Source organism: Eptesicus fuscus, chromosome 13 (genome assembly GCF_027574615.1).
Source record: "Eptesicus fuscus isolate TK198812 chromosome 13, DD_ASM_mEF_20220401, whole genome shotgun sequence".
Lineage (NCBI taxonomy): Eukaryota > Metazoa > Chordata > Mammalia > Chiroptera > Vespertilionidae > Eptesicus > Eptesicus fuscus.
In genome coordinates this window covers 76,546,851-76,567,029 of record NC_072485.1, presented here as the reverse complement: position 1 = coordinate 76,567,029, position 20,179 = coordinate 76,546,851, and the positions used below count along the sequence as shown (strand labels likewise).

Genomic DNA, 20,179 nt, shown 5'->3' with positions numbered 1-20,179 from the left:
AGTAGAATACTGTCATTTCCCAGTTCTGGGAATGTTTTCTTCAGTTGATGTCACTATATTCAAATACACCTCTCCTTTTGTATGTTTCTACAAAATACTCCTCTACCAAGAATTACTAGAGTTTGAAAGTGGATCGAAGGACCATTGATCCTTCAAAAATGTAAACAAAAATCTTTCGTGTTCACTTCTCCCTTCTCCATAGGACTTAGCTGCCTCCTACTGTGTTTTCATTGCTTGTTTCATTCATTTTCCTAACTATCACACTGCACTGTAGCTGTTGGTTTACTTGTGTTTCTTACCAGGTTGTAAACTCTACATCAGGGGTGGGGAACCTTTTTTCTGCCCAGGGCCACTTAGACATTTATAACATCGTTCGAGGGCCATACAGAATTATCAACTTAAAAATGAGCCTGCTCTATTTGGTCAAACCTTTGATTAACTCACCCTAATGCCTTGGCAGGGCCAGCAGGCTGGGTGTTCCCCACCCCTGCTCTATAGACAAGAACTGTACATGGTTCTCTGTATCCCTAGCACCTGGAAAATACCATATTGAATCTAATACTCTATTGATTGTAAGGTGCACCTTTTAAGATGTGTGGTAATAAGAAAGAAAAATCATTGGCCATTATAATTGTGAAAGTGCCATGGAAAAAAAGAAAGGAGGAGGAATGGCTGCTAGGTTGGCAAGCTCTAGTGTCTCCCGCAATAGGCTTTTAAATATGACTTTACAGACATTTCTTATGTGTTCTCCGAAGATAGTACTTTTTCACATTAATAATGCAGAATTACTTCTTTTGCTCTCATAGTATAATTACAAGTTTTATTTATTTATTTTATTAATCCTCACCCAAGGATATTTTTCCATTGATTTTTTAGAGGGAGTGGAAGGGAAGGAGGAAGGGGGGAAGAGAGAGTGAGACAGAGACAAAAAGGCAGAGACATCGATATGAGGGAGACACATCGATTGGTTGCCTCCCACATGTGCCCTGATCGGGGCCTGGGATCGAACCTACAACCCAGATACGTGCCCTTGACTGGGAACCAAACCTTCAACCCATCAGTGTGTGGGCTGATGCGCTAACCACTGACCTACACTGGCTGGGCTATAATTACTGGTTTTAATTAAGTGTTATAAGATGTTATAGTTTGGTACCTCGTGTAAGCAGTTGTTTCATATCAAATGGAAATAGGATATTTTTTAGGAAACAAAGTGCTTTAATACACACACACACACACATACACACACACACACATACATATACACCAGATTGTTATTTTAAACTACTTAATCATAAATACCTTAGGAAACTTAATGGTTTAAAAAACCATTAAAAAACCTAAAAATTAGCAGCTCTAAACTTTCCAATATTCTTTTTATCATATGGCATTGTTAATACTGTTAACTGGTTTAATGCCATCTGTCAAATTAGTTGAAAGTTATTCTTTCCAGTGAGGTATTTATTGAAATAAATCACTAACTAAAAATAAGAAGACATGTGATTAGTTTGTCTGTCAATCTTTCCTTTATTCCAATTAAAAAAAATTCTCACCCTACACCTGTAGGATTTGTGTTTTTGAAAGTGATTTGATAATAGCCAAAAAGAAGAAATAACCCAAATGCCCCATCATCACATGAATAGATAAATAATATGTGGTATATCCATGTAATGGAATATTTTTCAGTCATAAAAAGGATCAAAGCATTGATACAGGTTATATGGATGACAATGCTTGAAAGCATTTTGCCAAGTAAAAGAATCCAGACCCATAGTCCTCATACTGTACAATTCCATTTACATGAAAAATTCAGAGAAGGAAAATCTATAGAGACAGAAAGTAGATTAGTGATTACCTGGGTTGGGGTGGAACTGGGCACTGACTCCTAATAGGCACAAGAGATACTTTATGGGTTTTTTTTTTATAATGATTAATAGAAGACTTATTTAAACAATATTACGTATAGTCATCATACTAGACTTAATGTGAGGTGTTATATGTTTGATCCAATTTTCCTTCCTGGATAAGTTGTTCTTTCCTACCTATCAGTTTTAAAAATGTAATACCAGAGAAGAGGGACCCAATTCCAATCACAGCGCCTAAGAGTGAGGCCTTGGGAGTGGGTCTGAAATTGGGATAGACATTTGCTGATCTTGTGTAGGTCCAGCGAGTCAAAGCAGGATCTTTGATGGGCCCTAGGAGGCTGAAGTCGTTGTATTGAAGCAGGTACTCTCTTGTAAGCCGGTATCTTTTGGCCACCTGCTCAGCTGTGCCTTCTAGGTTTCTGGAGATAGGTCGTATTCAACTAGGTCGAGGGTAGGGAGCAGGGTGGCCCAGCCCAATGGCTGGTACTCTGGGAATGCCTTCAGGCATCTTTGGAACCTGGCGCACAACTTGGGCACGAGTGGTCTTCCTGAAGTGATAGAAATGTTTTGTTGTTGGACTGTGGTGATGGTTGCACAACTTGATGAATTTACTAAAAATCTTTGAGTGGTATGCTTAAAACAGGTGAATTTTATAGTATGCAAATCATAGTTCAAAAAAGCTGTTTTAATTTTTAAAATGTGATTTGAGCTAAAATATTTTGTTTTTGCTCCCCCTCCACCCTTATTTGCCTCCAGTTTGGAGAAGAAAGTAAAGGAGATTGTACATAAAGCTTTTTGGGATTGCTTGAGTGTCCAGCTAAGTGAAGACCCCCCAACCTATGACCATGCCATTAAACTTCTCGGGGAGATCAAAGAGGTAAGGTGAAGAGCAAATTGTGGTGCTTTTCTGGTGTGTTAGGAATATTCAACTTCTCTGTGTTACTGTGCCAGAAGACTAAAGAAATTAAGGATGAAGTTAAATTACTTGCCGAAATGTGGATTGAATATTTTTGGCTTAATGCCCTTTTTTAAAATTTCAAACAAGCTATGATAACTTGAAGGCATTCCTTTGTAGACAAAGAAAAGGTTAATATTTAAAAAAACAATTATTTAGAGAAAATTTATTTTATGAAATATAGGTGATTTATAAAATTTTTAATAGGTGTGGACACGTTCAATTTATAGTGGCCAAAAAGTGATTCAGCCTGAGGAATAGAGAAGGCATTAGTGAAAGGTAGGGCTGTTTTTGTGATACCTTTAACAGTAGCATCAAAGAAGAGAAGTTTCTTTGGAAATTGGCATCTGTGATTGGTTCACAGGCTTGTGTTAATTAATGTGTTTTACTTTTCTCACTTCTATTCATATTGTATCCAGTTGAGCTCTACCTAGAACTTAAATGGAAACTTAAATAGCTAGTCTAAATGATTTGTAAACATGTTTTTCCTGTAGATTTGTTGAATGAGGGGTTAAAATATGTGCAACATTATAGTAACAGTTGGTAACTCCTCATTTGGGTAGGTGCAAATCCCTTTATCTACACTAATAAAAGAGTAACATGCTAATTGACCGTACTGTCATGACACCCACCAGCCAATCAGGAGTGAGTATGCAAATTAAACCAACAAATATGGCAGGTTAATTTGCATATGCAGGCGCTGAGCAGCCAGGGGCAGGCGTTCTGCACCACCCCAGCCACTCTGGGCCTCTAGGCAGCGTGGGAAGGCGAAAAGGCGGCTCCGGCCAGAGCAAAGGCAGTGCCGGCAGCCAGGGGAAGGAAGGCCCATTCTTGCACAAATCTTCGTGCATCGGGCCTCTAGTATATAATAAAAAATGATGTCTGACTAGGAAACTGATTAAACTTGGCTGTACTTTTTTGCAGACTCTCTTATCTTTCTTGCTGCCTGGTCACACTAGACTGAGAAACCAGATTACGGAAGTCTTGGATCTGGATCTCATAAAGCAGGAGGCAGAGAATGGGGCCCTTGACATTTCCAAGCTGGTTGAATTCATTATTGGCATGATGGGAACACTGTGTGCACCTGCTCGAGATGAGGAAGTTAAGAAGCTAAAGGACATTAAGGAAATAGTGCCCCTTTTCAGGTATGGGAGTTGTGTTAATCACCTCAAGTGCACTAGGACACAGAACCTCTTTTCAAATTTAGACTTCCTCAAATAGAGATAACTCATGCATTTTCGTTGTTATTGTTGTTAATCCTCACCCGAGGATATTTTTCCGTTGATTTTTAGAGAGAGTGGAAGGGTAGGGGAGAGTCAGAGAGAGAGAGAAACATCTATGTGAGAGAAACACTTCGATTGGTTGCCTCCCACACACACCTTAACCAGGGCCTGGATAGATCCTGCAACCGAGGTACATGCCCTTTACCAGAATTGAACCTGGGACCCTTCAGTCTGTGGGTCGACACTCTATCCACTGAGCTAAACTGGCTAGGGCAGATAACTCATGCATTTTTTAAAAAGAAATTTAAAAAGCAAACATTTTATAAAACATAAAAAGGTAGAAAGAAGGAAAAAAGTTCACCCATAACTTTACCACCAAAAGGCACAATCACTGTTACAATGTTGATATATATTTTTTTTAGTTTTTTACCATTAATATTTTTTATTCCAAACCTACAGAAAAATCACAAAAACAGTATAATTATCACTCATATACCCTTTATGTAGATCCACCAGTTTTTAACATTTTGTCAATTTGCTTTCTTTGTATTTTGTTTATTTTATCTTTTTAATCTTCACTCGAGGATATGTTTTTATTGATTTGAGAGATAGAGATAGATAGATAGATAGAGAGAGAGAGAGAGAGATAGAAACATCGATGTAAGAGAGAAACCTTGATTGGTTGCCTCTTATACACGCCCCCACCAGGGATGGAACCTGCAACCTAGGCATGTGCCCTGACCAAGAATTGAACCCACAACCTTTTTGGTGTACAGGATGATGCTCCAGCCAACTGAGCCACCCATCCAGGGCTCCCAATTTGCTTTCTTTATGTATACATGTGAGTATGTATGCATGTGTGTATGTTTTTTTCTCTTGAACCTTGTGAGGGTTAATGGCATTGTGACATTTCACCCTTAAATATTTCAGCATCTCCTAAGAATGTAGACATTCTCCTACATAATCAAATACAAACTAACATTTTAAATTAACTTTCTTTGGTCTTTTGCATGTTTATATTTACATATGTATAATTATTATTAAATGTACATAATTGTTATGCTAATGCGGGCAAAGAATTGACTGATGCTGCCTGAGACTTGGACTTTTGGTTAACTGCTTAGCTGTGTGTTCCTGTGAACAGATAAAGAGGTTTTGTATCAAAATGGTCCCAGGCAACATTGCTTATGGGAAAAGTGAACTCTGATTGGTGAATTGTGTCTGGACTGAAAGCACTGATAATGAACTATAGATACTGGAGGGGACTCCATACTTGGGACTTCCTTTAGTGAGGTAGCTTTTATAATGGGCGTGCCCCTAGTGAGGACCCTGGAAACCATGCTGTGAAGTTGTTACAAAATATTTTCTCACCTGAGGCTTCTAAGCCAGGTGGCTCCCACATGTCTGAGTTGTGTGCTGTGGCTGGTACTGGAACTCGTGTTGAAGAGGAATGTTTGGAGCTGCCCGGTTGGCAGGCTGTGTGAAGACTCGCAGATGGTGCCAAGGCTGTGGCTTATGGTAGTCTTGTGAGTCTGAAGATTCAGTTGAACCTGAGGAGACCTAGTGGGCATTGCAGGCCTGACTTTTTCTGTTAACATTATACCCTAATCATTTCACTTATTTTTTAAAATAATTCTTTATTGTTGAAAGTATTACATATGTCCCCTCTTTCCCCCCATTGACCCCCTCCAGCCCGCCCCTGCTCCCCACCCCTCACTCCACCCCACCCCCGCCCCAGGCCTTCAGTACCCTATTGTCTGTGTCCATGGGTTATGCATATATGAATACAAGGTCTTTGGTTGATTACCCCTCACTCACCTACCCTCCCCCACCTTCCCTCTGAGATTCTGCACTCTGTTCCATGCTTCCATGTCTCTGGAAATTTAAAGCATCATTGAGATATTGTATATTCACATGGAGTTGTGAGAAATAATATAGTACACTTTATCTAGTTTTCCCTCAATGGTAACATTTTGTAAAATGTAGTACATCACAACCAGACTATTGACACTGATACAATCTACTGCTCTCACTTAGGTTTCCTGTTTTACTTGTGTGTGTGTATATATTTACACAGATAACAAAATCATATAAAAATACACAAACACACAAAATATATATATATTTGTGTGTTTGTGTATTTTTATATGATTTTGTTATCTGTGTAAATTTGTGTATCTGCCACCACATTCAAAATACTGAACAGTTTTAACACCACAAGGATCTCTTGCACTGCCCTTTTATAACCAACTTATATGATTTTTAAAAACTCCCTATAAGCATTTTCAATAGCTACAAAATATTCATTTGCATATAATTAAGGTGGGGTTTTTTGTGTGAAAATAGACAGTTAGATTATGTATAATTATTTACTATTTAACCCAGTAATGAACATCTTTGTGCTCAAAACTTTTACCTGTATTTTAGGTTATTTTCTAAAGATAGATTCTTAAGATGCGATGACTGTGTCAAGTCTGCTCATTGGGTACATTCGGAGAATGAAACAACAGTTCTGCCACCAGAACTAGAAATTAAATCATGCCCTGAAATAAAAGACACTGAGGTAGGAGGAGAGGAGAAAGGAGAGTCAATTTCCTTTCTTTCTTAGGAAAGTGAATTAACCTATGAGAGTAGCTACTGGGTGATGAACTCTGTGCCCTTAACCTGCTTTCTTGGGCTCCTTCCTTCCTCTGTGGCTGCTGTGAGGGCTGCCCCAAAGCCAAGGAATGCATTCCGGTCTAGACAGGCAGTGGGGAGAGATATGTTTACTTGGGGGTAAGGGGTAAATGGGGTGGGGACAGAAAGCAGCTTAAAAATTTGCAGTCTTTTCAAACTATTACTTAAGCTTTTGTGTTTTCTAAATGTGTTTTTCTTTATTCACTTTCTCATGATTTTTCTAACTTTTCTTGCCACCTTTTCTGAGATGAAAAGACTGTCTCAGATCACCTCTTTTTGTTAAAACTATGTTTACTTTACAAGTGTCCTGTTCTAATTCCTTTGCTCTCTCTTCTTTTAGGGCAATTTTTTCTGTGTTGGACCTAATGAAAGTGGACATGGCAAACTTTGCTGTCAGTAGCATCAGGCCACATCTCATGCAACAGTCAGTTGAATATGAAAGGAAGAAGTTTCAAGAGCTTTTGGAGAAGCAGCCAAGTAGGTTTAAATGTTTTGGGATGTTCTTTTGTTGTCTGTTTTTTTATTTAAGTTGCTGTAGCTTGTTGCATTAACAATATTATTTTCAAAACAAAACTAAAATTTATTATGAGAATAGTCTTATTTGAAGACAGAAAAGCACAGACATTAGTACTTGAAAAGAAAGTTTAATTGACAAACGAGAAATATAAGTAGGATATAAAAATAGAAATTTGAGCCTTGGCCAGTGTGGCTCAGTTGGATGGAGCGTCGTCCTGTGCACCGAAAGGTGACATGTTTGATTCCTGGTCAGGGCACATACCCAGGTTGTGGGTTTAATCCCCGGTCCAGGCACATATGAGAGGCAACTGAAGTTTCTCTCTCTCTCTCAAATCAATAAAAAACACACATCCTTTGCGTAAGGATTAAAAAAAAAGAAACACACAAAATGGAAATTTGAAAGAATGAAGATCTTAAATAGGTTTCTAATGATGACACCAGTTTGAGATAAATTTTATGCTTGGCCTTGATTTTATTGATTTTATTTTATTTTTTTTAAATATATTTCTTTATTGATTTCAGAGAGGAAGGGAGAAAGGAGAGAGAGACAGAAACATCAATGATGAGAGAGAATCATTGATCGGCTGCCTCTTGCACAACCCCCACTGGGGATTGAGCCCGCAACCCAGGCATGGGCCCTTGGCCGGAATCGAACCCAGGACCCCCCGAGCCAGCAGGCTGACCTCTATCCACTGAGCCAAGCTGGCCAGGGCTTGGCCTTGATTTTAAAACATGACAGCCTGGCCGGCATGGCTCAGTGGTGTAGCATCGACCTATGAACCAGGAGGTCACAGTTCGATTCCCAGTCAGGGCATACGCCTGGGGTTTTGGGCTGGGTCCCCAATGTAGGGCTTGCAGGAGGCAGCCAGTCAATGATTCTCTCTCATCATTGATATTTCTATCTCTCCCTCTCCTTCCCTCTTTGAAATAAAAAAATAAATTAAATTAAAAAAAAAAAACGTGACAAACTTCTTGTGATTGTTGAATTCACTTTTCTCCTCCCTGTGAGGTACATCAAGAAATTTCACTTTGCTTCTGTTTCATATTCATAAATCTGTTCGCAGACCCAGAAAAGTCTTACTTTTATGAACCTCTCAGACGACTGCAGGAAAACAGATGACTATAGAATCCAAAATTATGTTGCATTTTGAGGGTGCTTTGTGGGTCTCTGCATCCACAGCTATTGTTCTGGGTAAATTGCAATCTTCAGATCCATTTTAAGACTAGTCCTTTTAACCTCTAACTTTGCTGGTCACAAAGTGAAAGTGCCTGTCTCGGCATAGATTGTGTTGCCTGACCAGAATAGTTCATTCAGCCCTGAGCAGTTGTTCATCCAGCCCCAGATAGAGAAGTTTGGGATGGTGCTGGGCCAGGAGGAGAAGGACAGCAAAGTAGAAGTATCAGACCAGGGGAAGACTGGCTGATGTTTATTCCGTCCCACGCTTGTGCCCAGGGTGTATGTGCATTATCAAGTATAACCCTCATGCACTAAGCCTCTGAGGTGGGCCCTATATTTTAACCTCATTTTACAGATGTGAACATAGACTTGAGAGATTTTTGGCTAGAATTGATTGACCACACAGCTCACTTCCTCAACCAGGGTTGTACTGCCTCTCAGGAGACATGCAGGGTTGCAGTCTGACTGGCGGAAGAGACTTAGTGTGAGAGCCAGGTCCGGCAGCCGGGACCCCGCGAAGGGCCAGAGTCTAGAACTTAATACTCACAGTGTAAAAGCCAAGGTTTCCCAATCCTGTTGGGCCACGAGAATGCTGTTGGCAGAAGGCTAAAAGCAAGAGCGAAGCTCACAACCAAGAGCTCCGTGTGATCCTGTGTTGACAGAAGCAGAGGTGTGTCCTCTTGCATCAACGAAAAGTGAACTCCAGCCATGGCCTTGGCTGCCCACTGGTGTTCAGGTGGACTCACTGGCAGAGCTGAAACCCCGTTCCAGGACCTGCCAGAGGGATTTCTTGCTCAGATAATGTGGCCAGAAGCCTCATTTTCTTTCTCTTGTGTCCTTCCGAGTCCCTAGTGCATTACTCTACTTAGAAAAGTAGGGAGAGAGTGATAGTGGATGAAAGACAACTGAGGTCCCCCAACAGTGTTCCAAATGTTGCATAATACACATCAAACGTGTGACAGAGCTCACCTCCTGCAAGGATGTTGGTCAACCAGCTTGATCCGAGACTAAGATCTAGACAAGGAAAAGCCAGGGTGGGAGAGAAGAGAGCGGTTCGTTGACCCTCTGTAGGTAGCAAGGCCAGGCTACGTGCTTTATAGGTCACGATCTTGTTTCATCCTCACAACAGACTGTCACGTGATGTACATTTCCTTATTTTAGGAATCTGATGTTCAGACAGATTATGACTTGGCTAAGATCACTCAGCCAGTAATTAGTGATAACTGTGATTTGGACCAAGTACTATTTGATTCCAAAGTCCATTCTCTGTACTCTACCACACCTCCAGGGTGATCTTCCCAAAGGTAATTCCGAGAAGCATCCCTCCTGATTGTTACAGTAATGCCCACAGCCTTGTTTTTCACAGATTCCCTGGACTTTGTCACCCAGTGGTTGGGAGAAGCCGCAGATGACCTAATGAATCAGAAGTATAAAAATGCCCTGCCAGCCGGGGGCGGGGCCGCTGGCTCGGGGGACAGTGCCATGCCCAGTCCTGTTGCTGTCCAGAATTACGCGTACCTGAAGCTTCTGAAGTGGGACCACCTCCAGCAACCTTTCCCCGAGGTAAGTGCTCCAGAGCAGGGTAACTGCTCATTGCTTTTTGTGCTGCCGAACTTTTAAAAAATAATAGTTTTTTGATGTTATAATTCATATACCACAACATTTCCCCTTTTACATTGTACAATTCAGTGGGTTGTTTTTTTTTGGATACTCACAGAGTAATGTGACCATTACCATTATTTCATTTTAGAGCATGTTCATTACCTCAAAAAGAAACCCTGTACCCGTTAGCAGTCACTACCTCCTCCACCCTCCACCTCCACCCCTGACCACGAATCTACTTTCTGTCTCTGTGGATTTGCCTATTCTGGATGTTTCTTATAAGTGGAATCATACAGTATCAGCCTTTGTGTCTAGCTTCTTTCACTAAGGATATGTTCATCCATGTTGTGGCATGTGTCAGTACGTCATTCCTATTTTTTTAGTTGTATTTTTCTTGTTGTGGTAAAATACACATTACAAAATTTATCAGTGTTAAGTGTATAGTTCAGTAATGCACCAGAGACTCTGAAGGCATTAAGTACATTCACATTTTTGTGCAGCCATCACCACCATCCATCTCCAGAACTTTTCCATCTTCACAGATCAAAACTGTACCCTTTATTTATTTTATTTTAAAATTTAATTTAATTTTTTTCATTGACTTTAAAGAGAGAGAGGAACATGGATTTGTTGTTGCACTTCTTTATGCATCATCGGCTGCCTCTTGTATGTGCCCTGCCTACGGATCCAACCCGCAACCTGGGTGTTTTGGGACATACTCTTCCCAACTGAACTCCCTACCCAGGGCTGTGGCCCTTTAAACAGTAACTCATTCTTTCCTCCCTCTGTCCCTGGCAACCACTCTTCTATTTTGTGTCTCTGATTTTGACTACTCTGGGTACCTCATATGAGTGCAGTCATACAGTATTTGTCCTTTTGTGTCTAGCTTGTTTCATTCAGCGTAACGTCTCCAGAGTTCATCCATGTTGTAGCATGTGTCAGCCCTGCCTAGGGATCATGGCAATACCACATTTTCTTTATTCCTTTATCAGTTGATGAACATTTGGATTACATTTGGATTGTTTCTACTGTTTGGCTATTGTGGATTGAGCAGCTGTGAACATTTGTGTACAAGTTTTTGTGTGAACGTATGTTTTCAGTTCTCTTGGGTATCTCACACGATTAGTTGCTGGGTCATGTGATGACTCTAACATTTTGAGGGACTGCCAATCTGGTTTCCAAAGTATCTGCTCGTTTTATGGTCCCATCAGCAATGTATGGGGCTTCCAACTTGTGCTGCTGAACTGCTATCCTGTTGTTACTCGTCTTGATCCAACAGTAGCAGTGATGTTGCCTGTTAGTTTTATCTAAGGAAACTTCTTCCCCTTCCATGCAGAGCAATATTTTTTCTTTTTTTTTTTTTTTGTTTTTTACAATAAGTTCTTCTAACTGCAGTAGTCGTTTGAGGAGATGACTAACAAGGGATTTCCCGTTTTGTCTGCAAAAAGCTGGTTTGGTGTGTAGACTCCCCCTCTTTTTTGAGGGCACTCAGGCTTCTGATCTCTAGCCTCAGGCACTGCTACTTCTCTAAATATCTTTATCTCTAAGTTCCTTATGGTTGTTTCATGACAATGAAAGCCTAAGGTTTCATCTCTTGCCTCTGAGTTCCGTGTTTTGTGCCAGAGGAGGCTCTCAAGAGGGAGCTGAATTTGGGGTAGGGAGTAGGGAGCGGGTTCTTTCGGAATAGTGGCTTGTTCTCTGCTGGAGGGCAGTTCTCAGCCTTAAAAAAATAGCTGTGAAGAGGATGGTGTTTTCATCGGGGGTAGATCAGGCGTCCTCAAACTACGGCCCGCGGACCACATGCGGGTGTTTTTGCCGTTTTGTTTTTTTACTTCAAAATAAGGTATGTGCAGTGTGCATAGGAATTTGTTCATAGTTTTTTTTAAAACTATAGTCCGGCCCTCCAACGGTCTGAGGGACAGTGAACTGGCCCCCTGTTTAAAAAGTTTGAGGACCCCTGGGATAGATGATTACTTTTGGAATTGATTTTTGGGAATCTTTCGAGTCCTAAAGTAACTATACTGCATTCAATTGGGAGGCTTCAAAGGAAGGACGCTGCTGTGTAGCAAAATGAAGTAAAAAAAAAGACGGAGTTGTTTGAGGCATTTGTTTTAACAATTGAATCTCAATCTTCAAGGATCATTTTTATTTCCTGAGACGAATTCTGGGCTGAGACCCCAAATTGCTGTTGTCTTGATTTGGTGTCAGCTTCTTATAGCAAGACTGGTCCTGAACGTTTATTTGATTAACCTGTAAAAACTCAGGTCAGAAGTCATAGCTCCTCAGTCTTTCTTCCGCTCTTTCCCTCACTCCACACAGGGGACATTGCCCTGGGAGGACCCAGGGTGTCTTTAACACAGGACACAGCCATGGAAATTTACCACTGACTGCTTTCCAGGAGGCTTTGGGTCATTATCTGTCCTTCCCACTTTTTCTGTTTACTCTTTATTTTTCTCTTTCTTCATTCACTTACCAATTTTTGAGCATCTCCTTTCGCTAGGTACTGAGGGTGAATAAGTGTAGGCTCTGCCCTCAAGGACTTTCTCTCCTCTTTCACTCTGGTACCACATAGGGTGAATCGCTGGTTTGCCCAGGACGTGTGTGTGTGTGTGTGTGTGTGTGTGTGTGTGTGTGTGTGTGTGTTGCGGGGAGGGTGGTATTACTGGTTCGAAGTCTGTGTGCCCAATGCTTGGAAAGACTAAAACTCAAAACATCAGAGTCTAGAGTAGGGGAAGGTTTATTGATCAAGAGGCACCAACAAGATGGGAGAGCTCATCCTCAAATCCACCTTCTGAAAGTACAGAGTTCAGGCTTTTACACCAGCCCAGTGGAATGTGGGAGGGGCTGATTTGTAAAACTCCAGCCACAGCACAATTCCTCTAGTGATTAGCATGTCTGTGTGCCCGACACGCAGGAGCTATTAGCCTGAAGGCCCTGGAACCTGGCAGCCTTGAACTTGTGGAGTCTGAGAGGTGGAGCATTTCACTCTTACCATGGTGGTGGTTCACAGGACTTGGGGACTTCTGTTTTAAAACCGAGACAGACCTGGACAAACTGGGATGAGTTGGTTACCCTTGCTCTGTACCTCATTACCCTTTCCTACCTAATGATGTAACTTCTACTTATTTTATTTTAATTTTTAAAAAGTATATGTATTTTTTATTTCAGAGAGGAAGGGAGAGGGAGAAAGAGATAGAAATATCAATGATGAGAGAGAATCATTGCTCGGCTGCTTTCTGCATGCCCGCCACTGGGGATTGAACCCGCAACCTGGGCATGTGCCCTTGACCAGAATCAAACTCAGGACCCTTCAGTCCAAAGGCCGATGCTCTATCCAATGAGTCAAACCAGCTAGGGCTTTTAATTTAAAGTATATATTTGTATTGATTTCAGAGAGGGAGAGAGAGAAAAACATTAATAATGAGAGAGACTCACTGATCAGCTGCCTCCTGCACACCCCACACTGGGGACGGAGCCCGTAATCCAGGCACGAGCCCCCTCCTCCCCACCCCCCCTACCTGGAATTGAATAGTGACCTCCTGGCTTATAGGTTGATGCTCAACCACTGAGCCATACCAGACAGGCATAATTTCTATTTATTGAGTGTTGCCTCTGTCAGCCACTTCAGATCCATGGTCTTTTTTCATCTTTAAAACAGCCTTGTGAGATAGGAATCCTGGTTCTGCGTAGGGCTGAGTTGAAAAAATTTGCATAAGTTTATGCTGCTATTAAATGACAGAATCTGGCTCACACCCAATCTGTCTCCTGTTCTTAACGGGCGTGCTCTACTGCAGCCTCTCTAAGGAAGAAGGGGCTCCTAGTCTTAGCCCATGTGTGAAGGGAAGGATAATTCACACATGATTTCTTTGTGACTGTGAAATGACTAGAAAATCTGAGGGACACTTCAGAGGGCTGTGTGGGGGCTGTGGCCCCACCGCCCTCTGCTGGCAGCCGGATTCTACAGCTCAAGGGTGATTTCTGTTTTCCTCACAGACAGTGCTGATGGACCAGGCTCGCTTCCAAGAGCTCCAGCTGCAGCTGGAACACCTGACTGTCCTGGGGGCGGTGCTGCTGGTCACGTTCAGCATGGCCGCCTCAGGCATTTCCAGCCAGGCCAACTTCGCTGAGAAACTCAAGATGATCGTGAAGATCCTGCTAACAGATATGCATCTGCCGTAAGAGGCTAAAAGCTGTGTAAAGGGACTTCAATGGATGGGTGGGAGGCAGCGGGTAGGCAGAGAGCAGGCTGGAACTGGGGTCTCCAAGTGTAAGGCAGGATCTAGGGCCACTTTCTGGGAATCGAGAGACCTTGCTCTCTAGCTTTCTTTACTCCAGCAGAATTTATTCAGTCATATGGTCAAAGTTAGAATCAACTCCATGTTAGAAAGGCTCTAGGATAGTGGCTTTCACATATTTCTGACCAGGACCCATAGTAAGAAATTAATTTTCTATTGTGACCTAGTACACACTTAGACACATCGCATATGTAAATAAAATTTTCAAAAATTGTGACCTACCCTAACTATGTTTAATGCACCCAGGTGTTTCTATTCTATTCCATTAAAAAATACTGTTTGCTGCCTAGCTGGTGTGGCTCAGTGGTTGAGCATCGACCCATGAACCAGGAGGTCACCAGTTTGATTCCCGGTCAGGGTACATGCCTGGGTTAGTACGGGGCATACAGGAGGCAGCTGATTAATGTTTCTCATCTACGTTTCTATCTCAAAATCAATAAAAAAATATTTTTAAAGTTTTATGCCCTTTGCACATTTCTCATAGACATTTTGTGCTGGGTATATTAGATTATTTTATCAACCAGCATGAATATTTTTATTGATTTCAGAGAGGAAGGGGGAGAGAGAGAAACATCAATGATGAGGGAGAATCAATGATTGGCTGCCTCCTGCACACCCCTACTGGGGATCGAGCCCGCAACCTGGGCATGTGCCCTTGACCGGAATTGAACCCGGGGCCCTTCAGTCTATAGGCCGACACTCTATCCACTGAGCCAAACCAGCCAAAGCTAATCCAACTTTAAGGGCAGCTGCTGTAACTGCTCTTACAGAGAAGTCAGATTAGGCCATTTATGTGGTTTACAGCATATGGAAAATTTAGAATGGTTCTACGTAAGCGAGGTCTGACAAGGTCCAATTGAGAAGATTCCTCCAGGGGAATGTCCCCAAAACATTTTCATCCTTACGAAAGGGGGGATTTTACTGCTGAGTTTGCATAAAGTGCATGTGTTTGGTGCAGTGAGGGGCACATCTGCATGTTGTGACTAGGGGTTCAATAGGGCAGGAGGGTGTTTGCTGAGCTGAGGCCTAGCCTGGGGCCCTTGTGCAGGGGTAACCCTGAGCTGTCACCCACGTCCCCCTCCAGTAACACTGCTCTGTCAAAGTTACTGATGAGAGGGGCCCTGTTGGGCGCGTCCTTAGGAGTCCAGCCCTGCATGGCCATATTCACTCTGGCAGTCAGAGCTGGTGCCGGCAGTGAGTCCAGGGCTTGCACATTTGCTCTCACTAATTCTGCCATTCAAAGAATCTAGACCCAGAACAAAGGCAATTAATTGCCTTCTCACAGAATACCCGCCAGCAGACCAGCAGAATACCTCCCAGAATACACAGCTGCTGGGAGGGTTCCCAGCAGACACTCTAGGGACACCTGGGGCTTCAAGAATTAATTTTCTTAACCTTTAGATTTCCGTTTTACTCATCCTTTTAAAGTTATACTCACGTCTTTTGAAAATTAAAAGGGAATAGGTGTATTGAATGAAAAGTTTCCCACTTCGGTCCCATTGCTACCGAATTTCTGGTGTCTTGTGCATTGTTCCAGAGTTATTCAAGATATGCTTAAGTCAGTTCCAGGCTTATTTCACCGCACAGATGCTAGCAAGAAGTTGGGTTTTGAGTTGTTGGTCCTGACGTTATCTGAGTTCTTCCCTTTTCACTGTCCTTTCTGGGGTTGGGAGGAATGAGAGAGGAAGGGAGAGACCGGAGAGGGGAGAGGTTATGGGCAGCGAAGAGAGTCACAGACGTTTCCTTTGAACACATCAGTCCACAGATTGGTCACATGACTTTTATCAGCCATGGGCAGATGTGCACCTTGTTTATAGGTTCTTTCTTCCCCGGCTTCTCCTTTCCCTTTTCCACTCAAGCTCCTTCCATCTGAAGGATGCCCTGACAACCGTTGGTGAGAAGGTCTGCTTGGAGGTGAGCAGCTGCCTTTCCCTGTGTGGGTTCACCCCCTTTACCACGGACAAGGAGACCGTGCTCAAGGGCCAGATCCGGGCCGTGGCCAGTCCTGACAACCCCATCCGCAGGATCATGGGTACGTCTTGGGGGAAGGCAGGAAGCAGGGAGCACCACATGCCATTAGGGTGACCCAAAGGTTTGGGCAAATGACCACACAGCCATCACTGTTTTGAAGGCTTTGAGTTTGAAATTACAGCCCTTGGTTCAAAAGCCTGCTCCAGCCCTGCCAGCGTGGTTCAGTGGTTGAGCGTGGCCCCTTTGAACCAAGAGATCGCAGTTCGATTCCAGGTCAGGGCACATGCCTGGGTTGTGGACTCAATCCCCAGTGTGGGGCGTGATTCTCTCTCATAATTCATCTTTCTCTCTCTCTCTTTCTCTCCCTTCCTTTCTGAAATCAGTAAAAACATATTTTTTAAAAATCCTGCTCCAGCAAAACCGGAACGATTCATGGTTATTAGATTTCAGGTTGGATAGAAGGATGGACCAGTGGTGGGTCTGCTTCTAATACTATGATTTTTTTTTTTTATTCTTAGTAAAAGAATATTTTTTTACTTTTTTCATATTTATGAAAAAAGAGGTACGTGGATCAGTGGTTTTGAAAAAATTATTTTGTCCCAGTCCTGCCATGGTCACAATTTCACCTGTGCATCACTCCGGAGCAGCCTCTTGAAGATACTGCCGTGCCCTCTGGTCATCAAGATTAATGTTACTGAGAAGCAGGAAAGTGCCTGTAAATAGACCCTGGCTAACGAGCTGCTCCTTGTTCTGCCCTCCTGGTTGTGTAGTAACAGCCAGTTGTAGACATGGAGATAGAAACCTGCCCTCACAAAGGAGTGACACGAGGATCTCCACTTCTGGGTGAGGCTTCCAGCTTTGGGAACCTTAGAAAACCGAACTAACTTTGGTGATCAGTTAGCAGTTTCTCTGCGTTACTGGGTTCTGAAGGGTGTAAGTCATTTACTCCTGAGGGTTCCCCAGGGCAGGGTGTGGGCAGGTAGTGTGGAAAAGCCCCTACAATATAAATGTTCCTATTGCTTTTGTATAAAATCTGTAAGAACTATGCTTATACTCACAATTTTTTGGCTGATGAGGACACACAGGAGAGTGCAGAAGCATTGCAGAAGGGAATGGGCTAAAAAAGCATCAACCTAAATTATTCCTCAGAGTAGGACAACTTTACAAATGCCACCAACTCCATGGCCTCCCATTGTAGGCATTGAAGAAGGAAGTTCGTGCTTCTTTCATATGGGCTTAGTGGGAAAAGACAGATCACAAGCCATCAGTGCTGGAATCTTCTTTTTGTTTTTGAACTTGTAATTCCTGCTTTATTTTTCATCCCATTTTTGATGTGACCTTCAACAATGGCTCCTGCAGTATGACTTGCTCCTCTGGGAGCAGAGCCTGTTAATACTCTGGTTTCCCAGTATTTATTCATACGTTTGTTCTTGCTTTCCAAATGTATTTTGAGCTTTTATAGGGGCCAGGTTTCATGCCAGGGACTGTGCTGGATGCTGGGGAGAGAATGAAGAACACAATAAGCATGGGTCCTACCTTCATGAAACTAACCATCTAGAGGGGGAGAGGAAACAATGCAAATGTGATGACTGTTCAGAAGTGCAAGGTGCTCTGGGTACCTGATCTGGGAGGTGGTCAGGAAAGACGTTCCTAAAAAGGTGATGTTTCAGTTAAAAACGGAAGCATAATCAGATGTTTGTAAAGTCACCCTGGACAAGAAACAACTAATTGCGTTCTTTTCTATCACAGATTGCCGAATCCTGACCTTCTTAGAAACCTACCTTGCCTCAGGCCATGAGAAGGCTTTGCCCACAATACCTGGGGGATTGGGTCCAGTCCACAAAGAGCTGGAGGAAGTGGCTATTAAATTTGTTCGTCTGGTCAACTATAACAAGATGGTCTTCAGTCCCTACTATGATGCAGTCCTCAGTAAGATCCTTGTTAGATCCTAACACGTATGCTCCCAATAGCAGCAATATTATCTACTCCACTCAGAATACCTGTTCTTAACTCTAATGTTGCTTTGGAAAATGGCTCTTTAGTATATTTCTATTTAATAGCATTGATTCCAAAAGGAAGAATATATTTATTGTGTATCACTGTTGAAAAGACTTGTTGAAAAATGCACTGAATTCTATTTTGAGGGTTTGTATTTATAAATGCAAGTTTATAAATTAAGAAAGCTTTTGTTATCTTGAGTTTCACAGGAAGCACTCAGCTTTGGAATGGTTGACTGCCATGTGTCTCCACCCCCAGTCTATCATGACTGTAGCTGTTTCTCCCAGGAAGCTGGGACCTCTCTTCTGTTACCTGGGTAGTTTTTCTTTTAGACACCCAAGAATGAAAGAGAATAAGCCATGACCTTGTCTAGACTTTTGCCCCTCTGGCACAGCCTTGAACCCCTTCTCCCTCCAGGTATTTTGTGTTAAAAGGCCATATATAGCCCGGCCGGTGTGGTTCAGTGGTTGAGCATTGACCTATGAACCAAGAAGTCATGGTTCGATTCCTGGTTGGGGCACATGCCCAGGTTGCGGGCTTGATCCCCAGTGTGGGGCATGTGTGCAGGAGGCAACCAATCAATGATTCTCTCTCATCATTGATGTTTCTATCTCTCTCTTCCTCTCCTTTCCTCTCTGAAATCAATAAAAATACATTAAAAAATAAAGATAAAAGGGCTATAGTCTTACTATTCGCCCCTACCCCCACCCTGACTCTATTTATTGCTTTTCCCCTGCCTGTTTCAGCCAGAGTCCCAGAACCCATTTGTTCTAGAGGAGAGTTAATTGATTTTAAAGTTTTATACAAAACTAGAGGCCCGATGCATGAAAATCGTGCAAGGGCTCGGCCCTCACAGCCCCGGCTTTGTCTGGAAGGTCGTCCAGCTGTCCAGTCTAATTACCATTTACCCTTTTATTATTATAGATTATTCCTGAGCCTGGATGATAGCAGTTATATGATTTATGGGATCTACAGAGAGGAAGTTCTTTGACTCTTAAGCTTTGGAGAGTTAAGGAGGAAATATATGTATATTTAAAATATAGTAATATAAAAGGAGATAAATGTCTGGAGTTTTCACTGAAAAATTCACTGTCATACAATTAACTGTTGTGTTGATTGGATTAGAATTTCAGATAAAATAGTGTGAACTCACTACTTCTTTGATAAGGGAGTCATAGAAAAATCCCTGGGTGTTGAGCAGTATTTTTTGAGGAACTTCAGTGACCAGAATTCCCAACAGTATCTTGTAACTGAAAGAGGATTTTTTGTTCTCATAGACTACCTGCTCTATTAAAAAATATAAAACGTGCATGTGTATTTCAGACAGAGACATTGTATTAGAACCAGAGCCATGAAGTTATTGGAGTGTCTCCAACTGCCAGAACAGCAAGGGATGAAATAATGCAAGGAATCCCTTTATTAAAGGTACTGAGGACAGAGATCCAAGGTGGCGGTGGAGTAGGTGGAAGCTACATTCACCTCTTCCAAGGACCAAACGAATTACAACTGAAATATAGAACAATCATCCTGAATAAACAACTGAAGACTAACTGAAGAGAAGTCTTATAGCCAAGAAATTACAGAAGCCACTTTGAAACTGGTAGGAAGGGCAGAGATCCAAAAGGGTTGGCCCCACTCCAGCGGACAGTTGCTGAGGTACCAGAAGTATAACTCAGCTGCGGGGGGTTCTAAGCCTAGAGCACTAGACCAGGAATAGGAACTCATATAACATCTGGCTGTGAAAAGCAGTGAGGTTTGTCTGCCAGGGAGAGACGAACGTCCACTGAAGACCAAGCACCAACTTATTTATTTTAAAGTATTTTTAAAGTATTTTTATTTATTGATTTGAGAGAAATATCGATTTGTTGTTCCACTTAGTTATGCATTCATTGGTTGCTTTTTGT

The 20,179-nt window shown here is 42.3% G+C and overlaps 1 protein-coding gene across 6 annotated transcripts in view; it reads left to right on the top strand.

The window, feature by feature from the left end:
* The window catches only part of TCP11L1 (t-complex 11 like 1), a 30,310-nt gene that overhangs the window by 7,970 nt on the left and 2,161 nt on the right, over nt 1-20,179 (top strand). For 2 of the 6 annotated variants that reach the window (XM_054724822.1, XM_054724823.1), the window contains exons 5-11: nt 2,619-2,739; nt 3,742-3,962; nt 7,057-7,193; nt 9,776-9,972; nt 14,005-14,186; nt 16,166-16,338; nt 18,027-18,206. In XM_054724822.1, coding sequence (XP_054580797.1) covers nt 2,619-2,739; nt 3,742-3,962; nt 7,057-7,193; nt 9,776-9,972; nt 14,005-14,186; nt 16,166-16,338; nt 18,027-18,206 — 1,211 coding nt within the window. The other 4 variants (XR_008557886.1, XM_054724824.1, XM_054724826.1 and 1 more) reach the window with 4 other exon arrangements.